General features: G+C 38.3%; 1 protein-coding gene across 2 annotated transcripts in view; it reads right to left on the bottom strand.

Annotated features, from left to right (window-relative positions):
• Positions 1 to 3,141: 3,141 nt before the first annotated feature.
• Positions 3,142 to 25,341, bottom strand: part of C2CD2L (C2CD2 like) — a 1,057,749-nt gene continuing 1,035,549 nt past the window's right edge. For both annotated transcript variants that reach the window (XM_044080867.1, XM_044080868.1), the window contains exon 14: positions 3,142 to 11,153. In XM_044080867.1, the coding sequence (XP_043936802.1) occupies positions 10,933 to 11,153 (221 nt within the window). In that variant the 3' untranslated portion in view covers positions 3,142 to 10,932. The remainder of the gene's footprint in view (positions 11,154 to 25,341) is intronic.

Below are 25,341 nucleotides of genomic sequence, written 5' to 3'. Positions count from 1 at the left end.
AAATACACCAAGTAAATGGTACTTGCCTTACTTTACAAGTATTCAATGTGGAGGCAGATCTATTTGGGACAAGATACAGCAAGTATTTTGCTAAGTAATGCCACCCAGTGGAAAAAGACAAAGCTATGGTTGCCTGGGGGGGGGGGCCCTTGCAGGTGTACACACCGGCCAAAACAATGATTACAAAAATAACTAGTAAAAGTAACAAATGTGCTGTAAAAGGAAATGTAAATAACCAGTCACAATGTTTAAAGGACCACATCAGCTAATAACAAGAACTGTAAATATCCAGTCACCTATGCAGACTTGTCTGGTAGGTATCCTTATTAAAAAGGGTTATTCTTGGCTTGCAATAACTGTAGGGAGAAACTGGACTGTAGCAGTGGTTTTATCTGGCAATGTTGCAGTTGCTGAGGGGGTAACCGAGCTGCGATTATGCAGGTAGACCAAGTGTGCTATGCAGACTTGTCTGGTAGGTATCCTTATTGAAAAGTGTTATTCTTGGCTTGCAATAACTGTAGGGAGAAACCAGACCATAGCAGTGGTTTTATCTGGCAATGTTGCAATTGCTGGGGGGGGGATGGGGGACCGAGCTGTGATGATGCAGGTAGACCAAGTGTGTTGCAGGTGTGCACACTGAAAAGGGTCTGGGGAAGCTTTCTCACCACAAGCAGGCCAGAGGACTTTTTTTTTCTCTGAGTGGGTTCCATGACTCACTCAGTGTACTGGGTTTTAATAGATGCACTGCAGAATTAAGTGCACTCCCAAAATCATACAGATAAGGCACATACTACAATATATCACAATATTTAATGAATCACACAACTGCAATCATAAATAAGGAATCTTGAAAAGAAAGTAAACTGTTTTCCAATTGTTAATTTAACACATTGTGATTTAATCTGTATCAGTGCTAAACTGAAATCCTAAGAAAAACATGCAGAGAGTGATTGTTTTAGCATGGCATGGATTATACTACTGTGCTAAACATGGCTTATCTGGATTAGTGGAAGTGGCAGACACTGGAATGATAGTGAACATCATGAGTGTAAAGGTGATTTATAATGGTCACTGGAAGTGGCAGACACTGGACTGAGTGAACATCATGAGTGTAAAGGTGATTCATATTGGTCACTGGAAGTGGCAGTCCCTGGACTGATAGTGAACATCATGAGCATAAAGATGATTTATAATGGTCACTGGAAGTAGCAGACCGCGGACTGATAGTGAACATCATGAGTGTAAAGGTGATTTATAATGGTCACTGGAAGTGGCAGACCCTGGACTGACAGTGAACATCATTGGTGTAAAGGTGATTCATAATGGCGTATCCAACATGAATCTGGGATCGACTGAATTTATAATTTAGCAGTTGTTCTACCAAGCTTATGTTCATGCCTCACTGGATATGACCTGCCATTTCATGTTCTCAAGTTTATTTTTAATCACTAATGAGTGTGCCTTTGATGCAGTTAACCATTATTGTTTAGTGACACATGCCAATGTTTGATAAATGTGACCTACTGGAGATGAGTGGTGTTATGCTCCTGCTCCAAATGAATTAATTCTAAGAAAATTTAAGTTTTTTTTCATTTTCTTCTGTTTTGTATACCATGCTGTTCTAACACCATGCAAAAAGAAGCTGTTCCACATTTTGCATGTGACACAGTGCCACCTTATCAAGTTGAGAGGCATGATAAGGCAGAATAAATAACATTTGTAGGTGTGTAGTTACAGTGCCAGAGCTGTGAGTTTTTTTTTTTAGAAAGTCAGTGTAAGGACTGCCTTTGTTTCAGTGCTAATTATAAATTGCTAAACAGCTTTCAATGGTGCATTTAATTTTTCTTACTACAAAGGAAAACAGCAGATTTTAAGTACTCAGAGCTGTAGTTTACAGATTAATCCCCCCTATACTTGTTTAGGTGTTAAAGTTGCCAGCAAGTGTATTGGCTCTGCTTGCTAATCTGTGACTGACAGACCACATCAAAGAGATGTAAGACAATTGAAAGCTGCTTGAACATTTTCAGACCATTTCATTTTCTGCAGTTAAAGGGATAGAAACAGCTCACCAACCAAAAAAGGAAGTACATATCAGTTTGTTTATATGCCACTGTGATATACTCATTTCCATTCTTATAAAGATTTCTTCTACAACTAAATCTTTGGAAACATTTGTGTTTTAGTGTTTTGCATCACAAAGACACAGGCATACAGTGTAATATTGTGGGTGGTGACTAACAGTGTTAACTACAAAAAAATTAAGCTATCGGGTGAGCTAAGACACAGACTTTTCTGAAACAAATGAAAAAGAATTGAATATGAAAAAATAGGACCTTCATGATCGGTGACAAGGGGGGGAAGTGCAAATAAAGAAAATGAAAGGTTATTAAACTGCACAAAAGTGGTATTTAATATAGAAAAATATTCTTTCATAAAGTTAACTACATTGAGCTGTAGAAATTTCCTTTAAAAGCATAACAGTATCCTGTAGTACATTCATTGGGCTGGTTTATTACATCTACATAAGCAGTTTGTCAGCATCAGCTATTCTGTTTTAAATATCAAAACTATATATATATATATATATATATATATATATATATATATATATATATATATATATATATATATATATATATATATATATATATATATATATATATATATATATATATAGACAGACTCACATTTATACCATGGGTCTCCTTCAGAAGATCGAAGTTTCAGGACTATATGACCGACTTTAAAAAATGCCAAAGCTTTTGTATGGTGATCATAGTATGGGGGGAATCAGGGAATTTACCCTTTTCTCCACTGTAGTGCTATCTCAGAGTTGGTATATATAATACGCGGGGAGTGGGGGCCTGGGGGCTTGCCCCATGCAAAAATGTAGATTTTTGTTGTTTGTTCAATGTTACTGAAAGTCAGTCAAATTGTCTTGACCACATGAAGTCTGGCTTTCTAGAACTTCAATCTTCTGACAGATCCATATATGCACCCCTCAATCCTTTCGCAAGAAGCAGAATACCCTGCTTGTGCACATTTCTGCATGCATCTGTAGAGAATGGCTACCACTGTGCATGTCATCCCAGTCATAAAAACAAATGTGACAATGAAAAAATAACAGTCAAGTCAGTATAGTGTCATTCCAGAATCTGTTTTAATCCAAGACAGAATTTTATAAATAAACCAAGATAATTTAATTACAGTACTATATCACGTGTGAATCTAAACAAAGTTATCTGAACAAGATTAGAACTATACAAAAGCAGGTAGATATTTATCTTTGTTGGAGTTCTTGTCTGAAGTCTACACACTAGATGGTCTTTCTGCTCTGCATTATCTTAAAGATTTTGTGTCCCTACAGTGTACTCTAAGCAACAATGCCATGCATTCTGTCTCACAGATTTTCACTGTAGGAGTACTTTATTTTACATGTTTTGCTGTATCTATTCCCAGGCTCGATGCACAGAATAAGGAGGTGTGGTCTGAGGGAGGGTGCTCACAAGGTGTAAATGGTCATAAGACTCACTGCCCTTGAAATATCTGTAAATATACTGAACCTCTGTCACTGATGAGGCCTGCATCAGTGTCCAGGTTTTTCCTTAGGGCTCAAAATGTCCATACATATACCACTTATGTATTTTGACCATCACCCTTGCTGCTACGGTTACACCATCAACTCGGTGCCACTGAACAGCAGCATGTAATAAGTGAATGTTAATTATTTCTCACTTTTCATTTCAGCAAAGCAACTGGGCCCCTGTTGATGCCATACAGCTGCAAACTACCACATAGAGTTCCCAAAACTTTACTTGTGCTAGTAACTTTCACTTCTAGTTTAGCTCAGCAGTGTTGCTCAAGATAAGAATAAATTTACTGTTTACAGATTAAGATTACATTTCCATTCCAATAAACCTAAATTGTCACAAAGCAAAAAGTGCTATCCTCATCTACAGATTCCCCATTCTATAAGGCCTCTAGGCTGCCACTGCAGCAACACTATGCACAGATGACTGAAAATCAGTGTACACTATCTTCTAGGGCTTGTTCCAAGAAGAAAGAAAATGTGCAGCATACAGGAACAATAAAGGTGTCAAGAGCAGTAAAGCATGTGATAGTGTCATACCACCTGTCAAAAAAAGAAGTAAAATGGCCCTGGATGCAGTGTACACCACACCTAAACCTACAGCACCTGTGAATCCTGACTGTAATACTTCATCATGCTGAATGTTTCCTGTCCATCTGGTGGACCCCCGAGGAAAGTTTTGATGTAGTCACTGACAAATTTCTGAGATGAAACTTGCCAGGAGTGTAGTTTCAACAGAGGCACTTGGTGAGGCTAGCTCTGACCCCTCCAGTAGTAACTGCAATTTATATGCTTGCTGCAGTGCTCCAAAATTCTGCAATTAGCTTGACTCCTATTAACCAAATCCTATATAAAAAATGGTCTGGACAAGAACTCAGATGTAATTTAATATATCCACCAGTGACCTTCAATGGATCTCAAAATCTGTCACCTACATAAGTTACCAGCTTTTTTCTAAAAATGTGTAACACGGTTCATTATTTTTAATGCTTCTGGTAAACCATTCCAGATACAACTATTTATATGAACCAAAACAAGCTTTTGGTAGAATTATTTAAGGAATTAGCAAATAGTTTTTAATTGTTAGCATAGCATCTGTGTGTGGCAGGGTTGATTCTTACGATGTTTCTGAAACATGAACAAGTGCTTACTTTTCATAATGTTAAATAAAACAGACATGCTGAGGGGTAAAAACACTTTCTTATTCATGCCATACTACAGCTGCTCTAAAAACAGTTTTCATTACTTTTACATCGTACTGAAAACAGACACTTGAACAAGTATCATGCCTCTAGTTTGAGATGCACAATATAAGAAATTAAACTGGCCATAAGAAACAGATACAGCAAACTGTTCTTGAAGATATAATACAATTCATGTGAGTGCACAAAACAAACAGCAGCTCTATGAGCCTTTGCAATGTTTTCACAATGCACTTATGGTGTACATTTGAAAAGACTCATATTCTGTGCCATTCTTAAATGGTGCCAGCAATAAGCAACCTACTAACATTCAAAAATGAATGGTAAACTACTTGAAATAAGGACAGAATAAACAAAAGAAATGTCATCCTGAAAGTTCTTGCCCCGCAAGACACAGGTGCAAAGAAATAATATTTTCATAAAAGGGAACACGTTCTAGAATTGTGAAATCACTAGACAGAATCAGCCAAGCAATGCGGTTCAATTATTAGTAAATTGTATTAAATAAATACCCATTCAGGAAGCCCAAAAAATGGACTGCCATAATCCCACCCTTTTAATTTATCAAAATCTACTTTTACACACAGTATTCAGGTTACGCCTTTGCTACTGCAATTTACAAAGTTAAAATCTTTAAATCAGACAATTTATACATATTTTATTACACACATTAAATAAATAGTTTAGCAAGTTAACTAGGTCTGAAATTATTCTACAATCAGAAATATTTATGTAATGTTTCAGGCAATATCTTCATAAGGATCTATCCAGCCATGAAACAGGAGTGTGACCGTATAAAGATATTCTGTAAATCTGTGCAAAACATGTGCAAAATAAATCACTCTTGGAGTCCTTCAAAATAATTAACTCTTATCTTTGCAAGGATACAGTTTATGAGAACAAGAGGTGCCCTAGAAGAAAGACGTGCATAAGGGAGATTCAGTACATTAACTTCCACATCAAAATATGGTATTTATATTCCAAACATAGTACTTTGGGGTCTCTTGACTGCTGAACAGAGTACCTTCATCCCAAATCTAAGGTTTTTCGATGTAGGGCAGTTGTGCAACTCTTTTAAGCACTGCACAAGTACAGTCTTAATACTGACCTTCTCATTAGTTTAGCACATAGTGGTATGAATATGTTTTGTTTTTGTTCTGATGCCTGTTCACAAGTCCAAAAAAAAATCTCAGGGGAGCAACTTCACCTAAAACCGACCCTATATATGTTTTTCTTTATTTCATTGTTTTGAGTTTCTGTATTGCAACTAAATTAGCTCTTTGGTTCTTCTTGTAGAACTAATTATAAAACTATATATTCTCAAGCCCACTGTTACAAGCTACTGCAGTGGTGCCCAGTAACTCACATGTACGATGTTTACTTGGAATCTGTCATTTTAAGAGGCTGCTGACCATAAGTCATCACAGAACATAGTTATTAAAGTATCATTAGACAGTCTGATACAAAATAACTTATATTGATGTTAATTATTTCAGTATAATGGAAAATGTAGATTAATGTACTTTATAATGGAATACCAATCTTGAAGAGTTAATGGTCTTGAAACCTACATGGGATGTAAGATTGTGTGGAACAAACATAAGGTGTTTCTAATGAGGGGAACAACAAGAAATAAGACACTGATTAGAAACAGCAGCTTATCAGACAGGCAAATAATCCTGATCAGACCGGGTGGGGCAAATAATCCTTTAAATGACATAAAAACTGGATTTCTCCTCATTTATACTGCTAGGTTTCACAGCCAGTTCACCCAAGGAAAGAATACTTCCACTGTGCAAATGGGAAAAATTACATTAAAGTTTCAAAATCTATTAATTTAAATTTGCATTAATGCACCTTCCCTTCATCCCCTCTTCTGTCCTTTTGCTCTCAACTGTCACTACATGGTAGCAAGCAGGATATGTAAGAGCACCTTGTGATGACTAGGGGGAAGCTTTTCAAGGAAAATAAAACCAGTATTACAAAAATAAAAGGATTCATTCTAAAAAGGTATTGTACCTTTGACGCACTCCATGCACCGCATAGGCTGCTACATACATAGTTCATAGGTAAGTACTACGCTAGCTGTCCTTGTGGACCATTTTAAGCCTAGCCAATTTCCCTCAAAGGTGAGAATTAAACCCTGTAACTTGTATTTGTGAGGTAAATACCTTAACCATTATACCAACCCCCCTCCCATCTTAATGCATTACTCTTACATCAGAAGCTATTAACAAAATAACCTGGAGGCAGTAGTAGAAGTGTTGAGCGCTTTCACCTTTATATTGAAAACGTCATCAGAATGAAGTCCTGAATATAAAGATGAAAGCGCTCAACACCCATTTGTGGTTCAATATTCTTACAGAAATATGACTCGTACTTTAATCAGTAATTTCTGTCAATAAGTCTTTGTTAGTTGGGGCATCTGCTGTAAATACAATTTCTTTCCTTACACTTACACCTTCTTGAATACTGTCTTTACTCACTTGTGAGGAGACAAAGCTGTCACAAACAAGAAGCTGTGATGTCACAGCACAGTAGCAAGGCATTCTGTTTGACAGACAGCTTGGGTTCATGAATTTATTTTCTAAAAAAAAAAAAAAAAAAAAATACTGAAACATCAGAAATGGGGCCAGATATAAACTTTACCTTTTTATTTTTTAAATTCAAAATCTGCATGAAGATGTAAGCAATTCTTAATGCTAAAAACACTTGTGCTGTAACAGAAAGCTGCTTGAAAGCAGCATTTAACAAGGTCAGATGTAGGGGTATAGACAGAAATTCTGCTTTTGTACTCAGATAACAAAAATGATCTCCTCCTATCTGAAATCGGTGCATGTTCTTAGTAGTACCTGCCACCTCCCTTTCCGGAAAGGCTGCCTGGCCTGCAGAAAGTCAGCACTGATAATTTTAAACAGAATTACTAAATAATACATCTTAAAATGAAATTTAGTCATACACATACAGTGTGTTGTAGATGTCATTACTTTAACACTCAAGGCTGCAATGTTATTAGTAAAATTTTAAAGTTTAAGAGTGAGTAGAACACGTATGCAGGTCTACACCCCTACCCATGTGATAACCTACTTTATTCTTCTGAGAACGAGTGTCCCATTATGGTATTATATCACTTCATTAGCAGCTCTCTCAAAACTAGCATCTTGCCAGGTATGGCCCCTTATGAGACTTTGACAATCATACACCACTATAAGCACACAACTCCCTCTCTGGGGTGAACAGGATTTCTATCCTGCTATCTCCCATTGCAACAAAGGCTTCTGTCTAGGAAGTTGGCAAACCTAAAATAAAGACTACAGATTACCACATCAGCTTTGTTATTTAAAAATGGAAGCTTCAGAAAGACCAGACTGGTTCTGCAAAATTTATTAAGTTCTAAAGCAACTTTTTCTAGTGAAGGCCATTCTTTTAGGGGAGGGGTTATAAAACTATTTCAGCTGTGCTGACTTTATCTTCAAGAAACAAGGTCTGACCTTAAGAAGGCAAGATGAACTAGGCATTAGTTTTACAAGTCACCTGGGAATGTCACTTTGTAGTTCAAGGCTGGGTAGACAGTGCTAAGGCTAACTGGTTACACACTGCATTTGTAATTTTTTATACTGGGTATAATTTCATTTGAAATAAAAAAAAGTTCTGACATTTAAACATTTCAGGCTTGTTTTGTTTTGAAAAAAAAAAAAACAAACTGCCCTTTAAACATTTTCAAGCATGTTTTGTTTCTCTACCCCATGCTCCATCATTTTCAAAACAAGTATGTTGTTTTGTTTGCGAGTCTACCTCTTGTGAGCTGGCCTGGTAAAAAATGATGCAGAAGCTAAAATGTTACAGACAGATTTTGAACAATGTAGCCACAATGAGTCATAACTACTTGCTGATTGCGGATAAATATTCTTTCCAGTTGAAATAGTGAAAATGCAATGTGTTGTTACCGGGTACCTTAGTGTAACGTGAGTTAGGAATAAGCACAGCGGTGATGCCTGGGCTCAAAATACATCCTTTTATGTCATATACCGTTTTAAATATTGGTAAATGTTACATATTGCAGATGAATTCCTTGGCCTAAAAAAGCTGTTTGTACGCTACCTAAAAAGCTATGTTTATTTAATTACGTATTACTATGTAATGCAAACTGCTAAACCTGAAATACAGACTTCTGGGTTAAGACTAAAAGAGGGCATGATAGGAACAGTCCAACCAGGTTGCCAAACAAATAACTAAATAAGTTTATAAAGAGGGCATCTAGCAAGTCCTCAAATGGTTAGGAATATGACCATGAATAAAGAGATGATCAATGTCTCTCTGCCATTTTTCTCATCTAATTTCCTGTTTCACTGTTCAGTCCTGTTCTGATTATACCTCATCTCCACGCGGAATGGAATATGGGCAGACATGTACAGTCATTATCTGTATTGGACCTGTGGCCTACCCCTCCAGCTGTGAATTCTATTGTATTATGCCTTCTACGTCCCACAGGACTCTGTGAAGGAACAATTCTTCTCTTTCTCTATAAATGCTTCGACATTCATGAATTGCTCTGGCTCTCTTTTTGCCAGAAAAAATACTGCAATTACCTCTAAACTCCCACTGACCACTTTACCACCACCTCAGAAATGCTGTTGAGTACCCCCCATGTAGTACAGTACCTTCTTCTGAAGATGGAAAGGGCTGTCAGGGTCAGAAATGGCAGCTATTTCTTTACCCCCCCCAAAAAAAAAAAATCAATATGCTCTTCTCCAGGTGGCTGGTACCACTTCATTTTATACAAAGCAGCACTGTCTTACTTCTCTGGTGGAAGTAAAACATAAGACCATTCACACAATACCTACATTATCTCACCTTTGATCCTCAGAGAAAGAATCCAATATTAAAATGGAAATTACAAATCTGAGAAACTATTTGTGCCAAATGTTCTCTACAAAATTATTTCATTATAACTACAGCACATGGCACTGAAAAATATGCAGCAAAACATTGTGCCAAACCTTTAGTGCAAAAAAATCTGAACTTCTTGGGCTTGTTTAGGAGTGAGGTAAATAAATAACATATTTTAATACCCAGTAAAATAGAAATGTCAGCTTTAACATGAGAAATCAGCAGCTTTTCTACAGTGCACCTCTTCTGTCAGTAAAAATGCAGTCACTTAAGCAATATCACCAGTGTTCACCTCAAAATCATAAAGAGAGTTCTGCTCAAGTCTTCCCATTAAGCATCAATCAGAAAATACAAGGATTTTCCACATATGCACATACAAATGCTTGGGTGCATGCTCACACATGCACGCACACACAAGCACAATGTAGTGACATGCAAACCCTTGACCCTGTCTGGCTCTCACTGATACCACACACATAGTAATTAACAATAACAGTGCATATCAATTCAAATATGCTAGTCAAGAGGTTTAGTGGAACAGTGTTACAAAAACATTTACAGTTAAGACAGATGCTCCTCTGTATGTAAACCTGTGCATGTCTCTTACAACCGTAGTGATTAATTTCAAACAACCATGAGCTGTCAGAAGTTTGTGGCAACAGTCTCCACCACATCCTCCCAAAGACCTGGAGAATCGTCTTATATAAAGAGCAATTCCTTTCTATTAAAGTGATCAGAATCACACTTCTTATGCAAAGACTGACTCAGGAATGGAAACCCTGAATTCCACTGAAAATGCAGTCCTCATGGATGGAACAGAAAGCAACTGTTGCAGTTAAGATTTTATCCAGCACATCGTAAAGAGGAACTCCTTTGAAGTGGTAGTTAACCATGACGACAGCAGCAAGTAGGGAACAGCTGGAACATACAGGATTATGTGCAAAACCAAAACGAACTGGTTAGGTAGTAAAAGTTTCTGCTCAAATCTGCTCCACCACAGTAATTACATGACCTTCATTAGTACATTGCTGCTAGGAAATATGGAAGGCTCCACTACAATGGAACACTGGTGCAGCACAGGCTAAAAGGACTACAACAATTATCAACCAGTAACAAAACTGAAATGTGTGGCAAACTCACAGAAGTCCATAAGGCCAAGGAACAGCAACATCTGATTAAAACTCGAGGAGTTATCCTGTAAGGAAAAAAAGCAGCTTTCAATGAAGGGGGAGGAGACCTCTGGTACCTGACTCAGTTCTCACCTCCTGTGGCACTGCCATTGGCTTTGGGTTTAGATTTAGACTTAAACGAAAAACGTTTGATAAGTCTGCGGGAAAAACTGCCTGATTTCTTTCTGGAGGTGGTGCCATTGCTGACATTGGATAAGTCATCGTGTGATTGGCTGAGTCCTGGATCTTTCTGCTTGTGCTTCTTCCTGAACAGGAGCTTTGTGCCACTTCTGAGAAAACCAACTAAAAAAAAAGAAAAAGTCATCAGGCCTTCAGCTAATGTACATCACATCTAAGACACACTTCCTGCTGTTGGAATGCTACCCAGTGACCCTTGGAATACCTTTCTACAAGTGTGGGGTCTTCTACCTTACAGGACATTCAATCATTCTCAGAAATGTTTCTCTATGAAGAGTGATTGGCTCATGTTTTTAAAGTTCACTTATTAAAACTTCAACTGAAGAGATTAATTACTTGGACATCAAGTTAACATTAGCTACAGGTGGGTTAGTTGTTTCTAATATAAATACAGAAAGCTAATATTTTCCAGTAGCTATCTAGTTTACACCAGCTGCCATCCATTTTGGCAGACAAGAAACATGATTAAGGGACAATATGTTAGATTATGAAAAATAATTTCTCATGATCAGGATTTTATAGATGAAGGTAACATCTTGAAATAAATACTTACACAATGAAGCTGTCAGAATACCTTGACAGACATCTTTAAGGAGGTCTTGGAAGGAAGGGGATCTAGATACCCAGCCATTTTAGAGAGTGAATAGTGAATGTTCTATCACAAATTATACCATGACCCCCCATTAATATTCCAAAACGTGCACGCTGATTGGCCAGCATGCACGTTGTAAATCGACTTATACTAATGGAAAAAGGTCCGGTCGCCCGGACTTTTTCCATTAGTATAAGTCTCTTTTAAAACACTGTCTTGCTATGTTAAAAGAGTTTAACATAGTGACACAGGTTTAAAAGAAAAGCAACGTAGATCTCCGTTGCTTTTTTTAAAGCTGTCTCGCTATGTTAAACTCCTTTAACATAGCGACACAGTGTGTAAAAAGCAACGGGGATCTTGCTTTCTCCATTGCTTTTTTTTTAAACCTGTCTCGCTATGTTAAATGGGTTTAACATAGCGAGACAGCTTTAAAATAAGCAACGGAGATCTCCGTTGCTTATTTTAAAGCTGTCTCGCTATGTTAAACCCATTTAACATAGCGAAACAAAAAAAAGCAATGGAGATCTTGCTTTCTCCGTTGCTTTTGGCCACAGCTCTGATGTACTGCATGGGCATGCGCAGTACATCAGAACTGCCACGGATACCAGACAGCTGCGGAAGGGCAGCAAAGAGGTATTATACAATGCCATTATTTAAGAAAAGTAATTATTTATTTTCTTAAATAATGTCATAGTATAATAGCAATAACCCACTTCTGGGTGTAGGTAATGCAGGATTTATCCATGGTTGTCTTTGTTTGGTCCCTCGGGACCAAACCACGCCAACTGTGGGTAAATCCCGCATTACCCACACCCAGGCGTGGGTTACTGCTATAATATACTGATTTGATTAATTAAGCAGTTTTCTACTAGAACTGGAAGGTAGCACTGGGCTCTGAACCTCTAAACCTCAAATAAGGAAACTAAGGGCCCAACCACCTTTTATTTTCAAGACTAACAAAACTATTAAACTATTTTAGAGTCACATGCTTCCTATACAACTTGGAATAGAAGGAAGAATAACCACATGTGGAAAATGTGGGAAATATCCATTTATTTTTGAAGAAGCTTCTGTTAACCTGCCTTCCCATGGTTTATATGTAACACATCCTTGCAAATGCTACACATCTGGCATGGTCGACATTAGTCGTTCTACATTCCCAGCTTGGTATATAGGAAAAACTGAAAGATCTTTAAGAAGTCAAATATATGAGTACATTTATAGTACAGCTAAAAAGGACTTGAATATTGTGTTGTATAAACAGTCTACTGTGCTTCCTTATTTTGAGAAATTTACATTTTTCACTTTAGGCAAGGTGAACAACCCCACCCCCAGGGGTGGATGGTGGGGGGATTCTCTTTTACACAGGGAATTGTTAAGTCATATTACACTGAACATTACAGCCTTTTCAGGCTTGAATAGCATTCTATTAAAAGTGTCATAAACATGAGGTATGCAAAGCTTTCAATTTGTAACATAAGGTTTCTTACAATCTAAACTGATGTTGAATTATTGTTTTTATGTATTTTTATGGACTGCTTATATTTTAAGATCACTTCATTGGATAAACTAAATATATTACTTGTAGGATGTCGCTATTTAACTGGTTGGATGTTGTTGGTCAGTTTATTATTCTGAAGAAGTTTGTCCTGTGTTAGTGTTTGGGTTGAAAGTGTTTAATAATAATCACTTTTTTCTACAGCTGGTGGTCCTGATTATTTCCTGTTCTTTTTGGAGGATACAGTGAGTTACGTTTATGGGACAATGGTCTGATTTTGTAACCATCACCCAACCTCACTATTGTTTTATTTTAATTCTTAGACACTTCAAACATTGTTGTCTTTGCTAGTTGCAAAGCAATGACAATCAACTTACATTCTCTTTCCAGAAAATGGATGCATCTTGTTTGTGCATTCACCCTCAATATAGCTAAACAGACTACATTTGACTCCAATTTCCTCCAAATGACAAGATAATTTCCCGGAAACCTTCCTTTGGGAAATAAATGCATCTCATTCACTAAACACTATAAGAACCACCCATTTTTTATTACCACATTTTAATCCCTTAGGTCATCCAAAAGCCTACTAGTTCAAACCATCAAGTCTAACAACTTGGGAGGCGAAGCACTCTATGCAAATTCCATTGGCAAATCCTGGAATGCCCTCCCAAATAACCTAAGACACATGACCTCTCTTTACCAATTCAAAAAACACCTCAAAGACCTATTAAAGTCCCAATGGCTCTGCCCTTGCTCTAATCCTGACTAATACTAAAACTCTCCTGGCCCACTAAAGTCCCTACCCAACCCACTAACCTAAGGTCTCAACTAATACTAATGCTAGTTCATTATAAGTATTGTACTTCTTTTAAACAATTGTATAACATATATGTCTGATTTCTCTTTGAATGTAATAACTATAACTCTATCCTTGAATGTTATGTTTAACTACCTCTTATATTGTGGAGCTTTTCTCCCCGGGCCTCTATTGAAAATGGACATGTATCCAGCTAGACTAGCCCAGTCAACAAATGTAAAATAAATAAATAAATAAAATGTAGGCACAGAATGACCAAGTGCAAGTTTACACCTGAAAATTCTGACACAATTCAGCACTTTCAGTGCAGTTTACCTGCTGTGATTAAAAAAAAGAAAAAAGTATTAGAGGATACCATAGTTATTTATGTTCAGAATCACTTTTGTCCAGAAGCACAAAAACTATTTTGAACAATTCATGGAAAAATAGAACTGAACACAGCCCATTTTTAGTACAGGCAAGGGAATAAATGGCAAGTTATTGTAAGACAAAAGTAAGCAGTGAGAAAGTATACAAGTTCTAAACATACTACACCAAAAACTATGCTTGGGGGTATGGTACTATGTGTACAACTAGACAAAACCCAGCAATAGATGAGCAAAAACGTAACATTCTACAAGAAGAACACAATATTCCAACAATTTGTAGTCATTTACTATGCATAAAGCACATCAGAAAAAGATGATCTTCACTGCATGCCAGGATGCTGCCACATTATATTGCAACATAAATAACAAATAAGTTCTTATTACCAGTTGATCTACAAGACAGCCTTTTATAAAGTTTTTTTTTGACTGAGATAATACTTTCCATCAATCAGAAGCTGGTAAACTTCTGGAACAATCCATTTGCAGAAAAGTGTGTGTGTGTGTCTGCACGCGTGTGTGTATACTTTTTCATACAGGTCGTAATGCCACAAACTGAATACATAATGTTCACAGCCAGCCCATTTGTACCCTAACTATAGTGAGCACAACCCTGCAAGTCAAGAAACTGTAAAGTTTTGGCATTAATTCTGCTAACACTCATTATGCAATTATATACCTGCCTGACTTACAGTGAAGTCCAGGAGTTGAGGCTGGATGGAGGGAGGTATTCTAAACCTACCAGGGAGGTTCCTCTTGTTAATCAACTGATAATGGTAAGAACACATCTGTTATAACTAACAACAAAAACTCTTAAGGGTGGTTCATTCACTGAGACGAATCTCAAACTGTTTCACCAGCAGGGTGGAAGAAGTAAAGGGACAATACAGGACCAAGGCTCAGAATGCTGAATCCTAGGCTCAATTCCTTGGAAATGCAGGTGGGACAACAATGACGAAGGTGAGCAAAGAAGGCCAAGTAGCTACAGAACAGTTGTCTGCAATAGAGACATTCTTAAATCAACTCCTAGAGCAGCCACTCTTCTGCTGAAGTGGACTCTGACCTCATCATTTACCAGCAGATGGCCAGCAGCCTAATAGCTGAAGATAACATAGCTGGCAGCCCACTTCGAAAGTTCCTGCTTGGCAAGCTGAAAGATGAACAGCTAATCTGTCTTCCCCAGCTCTGTCTTTTATTACATGTAACAAGTGAAATGAAGTGAACAACTGCAGAGTAACAGTATACTTCAGTAAGTTCTACTAAAGTGACATAATGAGTAAGTAAAATTACAAACAAACCCTAAGATTATGGAAAATTGAAGATGGTTAAATTAAGTAAGGGAGTGCAAGGGGTGAAGGCCCTTGCCCCCAACAGTACCCAATTTTTTATTTATAGCCTGATTTGTTTAAATAATTTTGCAAATTAGTCATAGCTGCCCAACACACACCTCTCAACTGTCACTATTTTACAGGAATGTTCCTATTTTCAGGCCCAATTTATCCTGGCATGGGATGTACCTATTTTTGGCGGTATGCCTTATTTTCAGGCTTGATTTACCCCTTCATACAATTTTCTGACTCGGTCTCATAACATGCAAGTTTTGAAGCTGTCTAGTGCACAGAAAACCATACCACATGACCAACACATTAGTGGCAACAATAATTTAAAGGAAAAGGACACACATCTTACATCTCCCTTTTTATGAAGCAAAAATAAATGTCCTTGTGCTTTAGAATTCTGCAATACAGTTCATTAAAGTTTACAGATTTTACACAGTCTCTCTGACAGAGATAAAAAAATTATGGAAAAAATAAAAGCACATTATCTGTTTTTAAACATTTCTGAGTGCTACCCCACATTCCTACTGGAAGCAGAAACAGTTATGTGCTATTTACATTTTATGCTAATTAGATGTCCAGATTTTGGGCTAGACGTACCTACTTTTCAAGGGCTCTGGTTTCTATTTTCAATGTCTGCAGGTTGAGAAGTATGCTGCCTCACCAGCAACTGATGGGTCACAATCCCACCCTCCACAATATAATAATGGATGGATTTAGCTAACACATGCACCCTACCCATGGAGTAACTGAGATGCACGTCCAGTGTCTTCAGCTGAGAATCATCTGCAAGATGGATGACTGGGATGGTGGAAGGAACCAGTACACTCAGACTGAGAAACATTTCCAACTGGATGCATAAACGTGCTCGGTGGAATGATTTCCAGGCAGTCTTTATAACCAGTGAGACACTAGCTAAAAGATTATTGCAGGATCAGGGTTGTCTACATCAAGACTCGGGCCCTAAGATAGATTTCATTATTGCCCTAACCATGGGGACATCCTTGGCTAGGACTGAGAAAGGGTCTTGTACCACCAGGAACCTGAGTTCCCGAAACTATACCCTTCATCCACTAAAGGGGATGAGAATGAGCGGAGTGTTTTCTTCCCTTTAATTTGTGATGAAGCACAGGACCAGATTGAACAGCAGAAAAGCATACAGGATTCTGTTATTTCACATTAATGGAGAAAGCGTCGGCTGCTACCTCCCCTTACCTTGATGGAGTCAACAAGATAGGGGAAGTTTAGGATTTTGACTTGAAAGTGTTTGCATAGGTATTTTTATAACCCAAGAAGACTTCATAGAATTTTTCCTCGTGAAGACAGTAAGTGCTGGAGGCGTGAGAGGGGAAGAAAGAGATAAGTGGGAACATATGTTTTGGGAGTGTAATGACTAGGCAAGTTTTTTTTAATTCTCTACAGAGTACTCTGTTGGAAATATTGGGGAGCAAATAACTGTAATTAAGGAAATGATTCTTTAGAGGTGTGTCACAGGGTCTAAATTGTCTAGACATGGTAAGGCTTCATTAAATTCAATTCTGTTGGCTGCCAGAAAAAAGAAATACATAAATAAATAAAAAAAATAAATAAATATATATTACAAGAAAATGGAAATCAAAATCTAAACCAACTGTATTTGTATTACTGAATATTGTAAAAGAGATAAAAGAAATGTAAATGGGATCTTTAGAAATGGGAAGGAGCAAATTGCATACAAACAGAAGGAATTTGTGCGAAGAATACCTGCAGAATAATGTTCAGAAAGAGGAATAAGGAAGGGAAGGCAAGAACTGAACAATTTATGTAATGTTGGACTGAAAGACAGTTATAAAGAAAAAAAGAACGAAAACCTGTATGTGATGTATAATGTATGTAAATGACCAAATGTCAATACGGTTAGTTTTCTTTTAATATATATGTCTGTGTCTTAACTGAAAACTTAATAAAGGTGTTTTAAAAACAGAATGAAGGAGGATCTAATTTTTCTGAGTCATGTAAAGGTGAGTGTTATTTTTTTTTTACAATGAGCAAACTATTCCTCCACACTCCATTAATATAATTCTCTTTAAGACTGATGTACCCAAGTTAATAAAAGTGATAGTGCTCACCTGTTCAAATACCAGGCTGGATAGTTTCAGTATCAATAAAAAGTGATTAATGGACAAAAATGAATGCCAGACCATCTCTGGAGTGCACCACTTCCAAAGTATCCACACTGTACCACAGCTCCAAATCTGCAGCTCCAGGACAGGACTACAAAAGCAACTCAGTGAGCCTACAAGTCTGGTCACTTCTTGAGAAAGTTCAGAAAATGTGCCCCTTGTTTATAGCCCACTATCTTCTGATAAAGGTGGTACAATATTTTGTCCCCTGGCTTGTTTAGATAACACACAACAGATAGATTGTCTGATCAGATGAGGAGTGGCCCCATTTAGCAGCTTTGTCTTCCAAGTGTCAGGGAGATTGCTTGTAGCCTCAGGTGGTTTAGATGGAGACCCCTCTTCAGTGTACACAGCACACTTACTGAACCATGTGGAAACCTAGATGAGCTCCACATTCATCAAGTAAAGTTTCCATCAAGAGAACATGCAGCAGGTTTGGTTGTAGAAGAGGAACGTACACCAAAGGAGCATTGGAAACTGTCCACCAGTCCAAGCCCCAGTGATGAGGGTCTGACACCAACAGAAGGTGCTTGAGCACATGGTGGCGCTATAGCCACTGACACCTTACTGTTCACTATACCACCAACATCTAAGATTATATCCAAATGGTATCATAAAGAATGTGTCTGCCATCATGCACAGAAAATGTAGCATGGTCTAAGACTGGACTCTCCATTTCATCCTCATCCAGAATGCTTGGGTCATGACCTTCTGGGCCCTTTCCAGTGGCAGGAACTACCAGCACTGAAGAATGACCATCTACATACCTAAGAAGGTCATCCTCTCAGGCGTCAGTCTGGAATTCTCTCTCAATGAGTGGTCACCCCCTAGGTTCTGCAGCCACTGATGTTCCCACCTCAGAGGGATGGTTTTAGGATGTCCCTGAATGGAATTACCCACAGCCTGTCATCCAGGTGGGAAAACACGACAGCACTTCTCCTGCAATGTTTTGCCACCATGGCCATCAAAATGGTAAAGACTCTGGGCTTTGAAGAAAACCCAAACAGCAATACTTCATAATAGAACTGCTGACCATCTACAGTAAACCTGAGGAAAATCCTGGGTGAACTTCAAAGACTGTTGCCTGAAAAGGTGTCTGTCATGTCAAGCAACACCATCCAGGGACCCTGCAGCAGCAGAGGTACGAAATCCTGAGGGGTCACTACCAAGAATCCAACACAATGGATGTGATGACCAAAGTCAAGGAGATCCATCTATCACCTATGATACCAGGAAAAGCTTGGAGCAAATCCACTCCCTGTCCCAAATATGGGTTGGTCTCTATTATCCCTTTCAGCAATAGATTTTGGGTCTACCACAACTATGCTCAGAGGGGCATATCTGCTATCACAGCTCCTTCTAGAAAAAACAGTAGAATGCTGGGTGCCAGTTGAGTGACCACCTTTAGAACCTACAGCAAAGCCAGATGGCCACAGATTAGAATCTGGAATGCTGAGGCACAGCAGAGTGCATCATCTTCTTGGACACCTTAGCTAGCACAAGAAAGGGCAAGACTATATGACATTTTAGTGCCATCCTTTGGTAGCGAAGGGGCTTCTTCCCCTTTTAAGGCTGGTTAGCCTTAGAAAAGCAGAAGGAAAAAGAAGATGGAAAGGAAATCACAAAGACCCTTTCCAGAAGAGACAGACTGTTTTTTTCCAAAGGAGGTCATTGACTAGGTCCTGAGAGACCATTAAACTGGGCATCAAGAATGTTATTTCTAAGCTTCTCTAAGAAGGGAGAATTCTCAACCATGCTATCCTGTACTAGCATGTTTCAGCCTGTGAACACATCCACACACTCAAAGTTATCAAGCTCGCCAGATCCACTAGTGAAGACAAATAAAGTTCTGACTATGGCCTAGCTGACCAGAGTTCAAATAGCAATGTGGGCACCTGTTGGATATGGCAGGGCAGTGAAATAGCAAGACACCCCTTCTCACCTTTCACTGGGATAAGGATGGGAATAGCATGCTGCTAGACAAGGTTTCTTCTTCTTCAGTCTATGTATGGACTGGAGCTAAAAAGAAATGGGCTGGGTATGTAGGCAGTCATTGTAGGTGTCATCAGTTCAAGGCCTGGAGAGGAGATCCTCCCTTAACTATGCTTCATAGCTCACCTAAACAAGAGAGTCAAGCCAAACATGTCAAGTGAAGTTTCCACAGGTACTGATGATGTGTTTTCCAGGCTCACTCACATTTTGCAGGAGACCCACAGTTGTGGGAAAGAGTATCCCAGTGACACCAGCCCTGAGGAGTTAAGCACTTTGATAGAACTGCTAAAGCTAAGTGCCTGCAAACTGGGGTGGGCTTGGGTCTAAAGGAGAACCATGCAACAGAAGATCAAGCAGTGAAGTACAACCTGCTGACCTTGTAAAAAAATTGCAGCAAGCTATATGAAACCCCACTTAAGTAGCTGCAAAAGTAGTGTAAACAAGATCCCTTTTGAGTTCATACTCCAAGAGGTCTTCAGATTTTTGCAGTGATTAGGCTACCATGCAGAAACAGAAGTTGGATAGGTGATATAAAATGTGTTCACTGGGATCTGACCTAGACCACAGATATCATGCAATGCTTAGTATTACTCAGATGGAAGGCTTGTGTGATGCATCCACCTTTTTGAGGGCTGCTGAAGCAGGGTTTAAGTGAAGGCTGTCAGATTATCATCCTTGAAGGATGATTCCAAAGGAGATGACACAAGGTCTCTCAGGTCTACTTTATAGACAGCAAGTATTTCCCTGGAGATGCTTATGCTGAACCTCATTAGCCTTAAGTTCTCGGAAAAAAGGACCAGCCAAGTGGATACCTGGTGGGGCAAAGACTCACTGTTTTTGTCCATCTCAGCTTAAGGCTTTCAGACTTCTCACATAAGCCAAAGAAGTAGGGAGTCCAAAGTCCCTACTACCTGCATGTATACACTCATGCATGGTTAGATGAGAGAACAAGCAACTTACCTACACAGTACAAGTATTAGGCAAAGTACATTGGCAGCTGACTACCTACTGAAAGCACTGCACAACATACAGCGACCATATTTCCTATTAGTGCAATCCTGAACATTCTTTAACCTATGCCTGGGCTGCATGGAGTACCCTACTATAGGCCACAACACAAGGAGCTCTACATTACTACTATCTCTGGTTTTAAGGCAGACCAGGTTCCATTTATTTTGTTAAACTTTTACTTATAGTGAAAGAAGAGGGGCAGGTAATGTTTCATTGATTCCTGTTTTGTTGACAGCTGTGTGCTCTACAGTGAAACCAGGGAACAGCGAGATTAAATGAATGTTTCTTTTTCTTTACTATTCTGCAATCTTGAGGTTTTTATATTTAGAGAAGGGTGCAGGAGAGCTTACCACCTAAAATGTTTTGTTTTGTGGTTGAGGGGGTCAATGAATGCAGCATTTGATGCAAAATATTCCAATAAAAGCTAATTTCTTGTAATTGACATAAAGTCAGTAGTCCAACAGCTGTTCCCTCTAGTGCTAACAGTTAGTAGGGTTGAATCCGTGGCACTGCATGTGGTCTTCTCTCAAGCAATGAAGGCAATGCTGCTGTATGCCTTGGCTGGTAATCTGATGGTCTCTTAACAGGTCTGTAAAGCATGCAAACAGAAAAATGTTACTGACAATATCTAGGACTGTAACATAAACTGTGCAGGCAGCAAAGCAAGAAATGGTAGGTTCTGTGGAATAGTAAGTTTTGTATCCAGAATGTGATGTCACTACATGCAATAGAATAAGTGCACAAGTGTCCCTGAATGTGACCTCTGCTAGACATTGTACAAATTTTGAATGGTGGAAAGGATGAATCCAGCTAGTAACTCATCAAGGAAGGCTCTTGATCTCAGATATGGAGATCTATTAAAAGAATGTGGAAATAAATCAAAATGTCAAATTAGCCTTGAGATATGCTTTCCTAATCTGAATGGGTAAATTGGTCCACAAAAGGGGGGATATGGTAACCAATGTGTCATCTCCTATTCTGTTTATTCTTCTAGTGAGAACTACAGTGCAAGCTCAAAGGAGGCAGATAATCTGAGACCACCTTGGGATTTTACCATCAAATAGCAGCTGTTAGTTACAGGATTATGCAAGAAAATCGGAGGTGAATGAATATAAAGTCTGTTTTAGAACTCAGTCCATCACTGTTGATTAAACTAAGTGCAGTGGGTATCTTTAAAGTTGTGACTAGTGATGAATTTTACTTTATAATATTATGCTGAGTTCTAGCAGTAGTTTCCTTGGAAATAATGATTATGAAAAGGAAAGAAGTGATCAGGGATCTAGGCAAAATAAATTAATTGGCTTGCTTGACTTTGGTATGTTTAGTAAGATACTGCCTGATCCTGTATAGGTTACCTAACTGCTGATATGTTAACTCAGCTCCCATGATGTGCAGGAATAAAGCCCTGACTACAGTTCAGGTGGCCCGAGTCTGACTAGTAGTATGGGTGCCTGAAGAGGCTGGCATGGGAAGAGGAGAGGAATTATGAGGTGCTGCCTGCTACACCTCTCCTCAAGGGAAGTGTGTGTGTGTGTGTGTGTGTGTGTGTGTGTGTGTGTGTGTGTGTGTGTGTGTGTGTGTGTGTGTGTGTGTGTGTGTGTGTGTGTGTGTGCATGTGTTCTATCACAAGGTCGATGCCTGAATCCCCAGTGGAGACCAGGATTCTCACTGAAGGTGTCATGGGGGGGGGGGGGGCTATGAGTGCATTATATGTGGAAATCTGGGTATATCTTGCAGAATCCCACTGCACATCCTTTCAGACACTATGGGCATGTGCACATGGGAAGCACAGGATTTATGTTACAAGACCCCCCCCAAATTCTTCAGTGCTAATGACCAGTTCATGCTCTGATGCATTTGACCCTTAGTCCCAAGGAACAAATGAGTTGAAGGGGTCTTGCCCTACAGGAAAGAATGAATCTTCAGAGTGGCCTGATGGAGGCTTTGATGGTCATTTGTCACACTGGTCATAAAATGCAATGAAAAATCTGCTGGTATTTCTTTTGAAGATAGTACTGATGTGACTATCAGATTTAGAATCTTGGTCTTTCATGACATCAAAGTACCTAATGCAGCTCATTACTTCTAACCTTGCTGTTCAGCAGTCAGAGAGAAGCCATAATACTTTCTTTTATTTGTGGTACTAAACAGGACTCATTTAGTTTTAACTGTGCTTAGGAGTAGGAATGATTTGTAATAAGGTCCTTGGACCAGTTTATTCAGCCTTTATCAGTTCAGTCAATCAATGAAACCATTAAATAAATACATTGATCCTGGACCAGTTGCTGATAGACATTAAAAAAAAGGGAATTATTTAGCAAAAAAGATGAGGCCTGAAATATCTGTACAGTGAAGTGAGGAAAAACTGCAGAGCTTCCATATATAATTTGTGAAAATGAAGAGCAACAGAGTTTAAAAACAACCCTGGGGCAGTGCCAGCATCATTATGCATGGTCGTGAGGCAGAATGTTTCCATTTGACAACTTGATATACGTTGTGTATGACCCCCAAAAACCAACTACTGCTGTGAACATCAAACACCTAGTCACTGGAGCCTAGACAGCATAGTGACATGGTAAGTAGTAATGAATGCTTCAGAGAAATCCCACAAACAGCATTCCAATAAATCAAAATTAACTACACAGTTCTTCATAGCAGGCTAGAAATAGTAGAGCATTCTCTGCCTCAGCTCTGCTTCCATACTAATCACCCTACGTTTTTCTATTAGACCAGTTATAAAGATTTTCTTGCTGACAGGATCCACCAGTGAATAATGTCTCCACATTCACTGAACTCTAAGTGTAAACAACTATTTTAATAACTAAACCTGATTTACCTCTTCACATCTTCACCTGCACTCTCTTTTCTCTTTAAATGTATGTTGCTGGTTTACATTGTACTAGATCTGCTTGGACTTTAGATCTAGATCAATACTGATTTTATTTTATTTTATTTATTTTTATTTTACATTTGTTGGCCGGGCTAGTCCAGCTGGGATATATGTCCATTTTCAGTGGAGGCCCGGGGAGAAAAGCTCCACAAGCAGCAAAAAGCAAGAGCAATGGTAATTACAATAGACATTGGTACATTACAATGGTAATTACAATAGACATTGGTACATTACAATGGTAATCACAATAGACATTGGTACATTACAATGGTAATTACAATAGACATTGGTACATTACAATGGTAATCACAATAGACATTGGTACATTACAATGGTAATCACAATAGGCATTGGTACATTACAATGGTAATCACAATAGACATTGGTACATTACAATGGTAATCACAATAGACATTGGTACATTACAATGGTAATTACAATAGACATTGGTACATTACAATGGTAATTACAATAGACATTGGTACATTACAATGGTATTTACAATAGACATTGGTACATTACAATGGTAATCACAATAGACATTGGTATATTACAATGGTAATCACAATAGACATTGGTACATTACAATGGTAATCACAATAGACATTGGTACATTACAATGGTAATTACAATAGACATTGGTACATTACAATGGTAATTACAATAGACATTGGTACATTACAATGGTAATCACAGTAGACACTGGTACATTACAATGGTAATTACAATAGACATTGGTACATTACGATGGTATTTACAATAGACATTGGTACATTACGATGGTAATTACAATAGACATTGGTACATTACGATGGTAATCACAATAGACATTGGTACATTACGATGGTAATCACAATAGACATTGGTACATTACGATGGTAATTACAATAGACATTGGGGCATTACGATGGTAATTACAATAGACATTGGTACATTACGATGGTAATCACAATAGACATTGGTACATTACAATGGTAATCACAATAGACATTGGTACATTACAATGGTAATTACAATAGACATTGGTACATTACAATGGTAATTACAATAGACATTGGTACATTACAATGGTAATCACAATAGACACTGGTACATTACAATGATTAGTTACAAATTGCCTAAGTACAATTTAGCATTCCAGTAGGGAATACCTGATATGAACACACCTTTATGAAATTTATATTTAAGAGACACTATAGATTCTAAAGTCACACATAAGTTTCAAACGAAAACAGTAGTGTTAATTGGTTTGGATATTCCTACGCAAAGAACAAGGTTACAGTTTTACTATTCAGTCTAACAAGAGTACAGTATTTGATGTCATTTTTCTGTATATACATAATTACATGAGGAAAAAATCCTCTGAAAGGATCCACACAGTAATATCAGAGAATTAGCACAAGATAATGCTCAAAGAGGGTTAGAGTCAGGGGTGTCGGGGAAAGCATGGGTGGTTAGTCCAGGTTAACACAGGGGCATAGCCAGAGTGATTTAAGGTAGGGTTTGAGCTTGCTTTTAAATAGGTAAACTGAGGATAGGGAGGTTAGTTGACATGGGAGGCTGTTCCAGGTTTTACCTACTGTATTAGAGAACAGAGTGTCACCAGCTGAATTACTGGATTTAGCT

This window comes from Protopterus annectens, chromosome 8.part0 (genome assembly GCF_019279795.1).
Source record: "Protopterus annectens isolate FY-2018-M chromosome 8.part0, PAN1.0, whole genome shotgun sequence".
Classification (NCBI taxonomy): Eukaryota; Metazoa; Chordata; order Ceratodontiformes; family Protopteridae; genus Protopterus; species Protopterus annectens.
The sequence above is the reverse complement of the archived record's forward strand: the minus strand, read 5'-3'. Positions and strand labels throughout refer to the sequence as shown.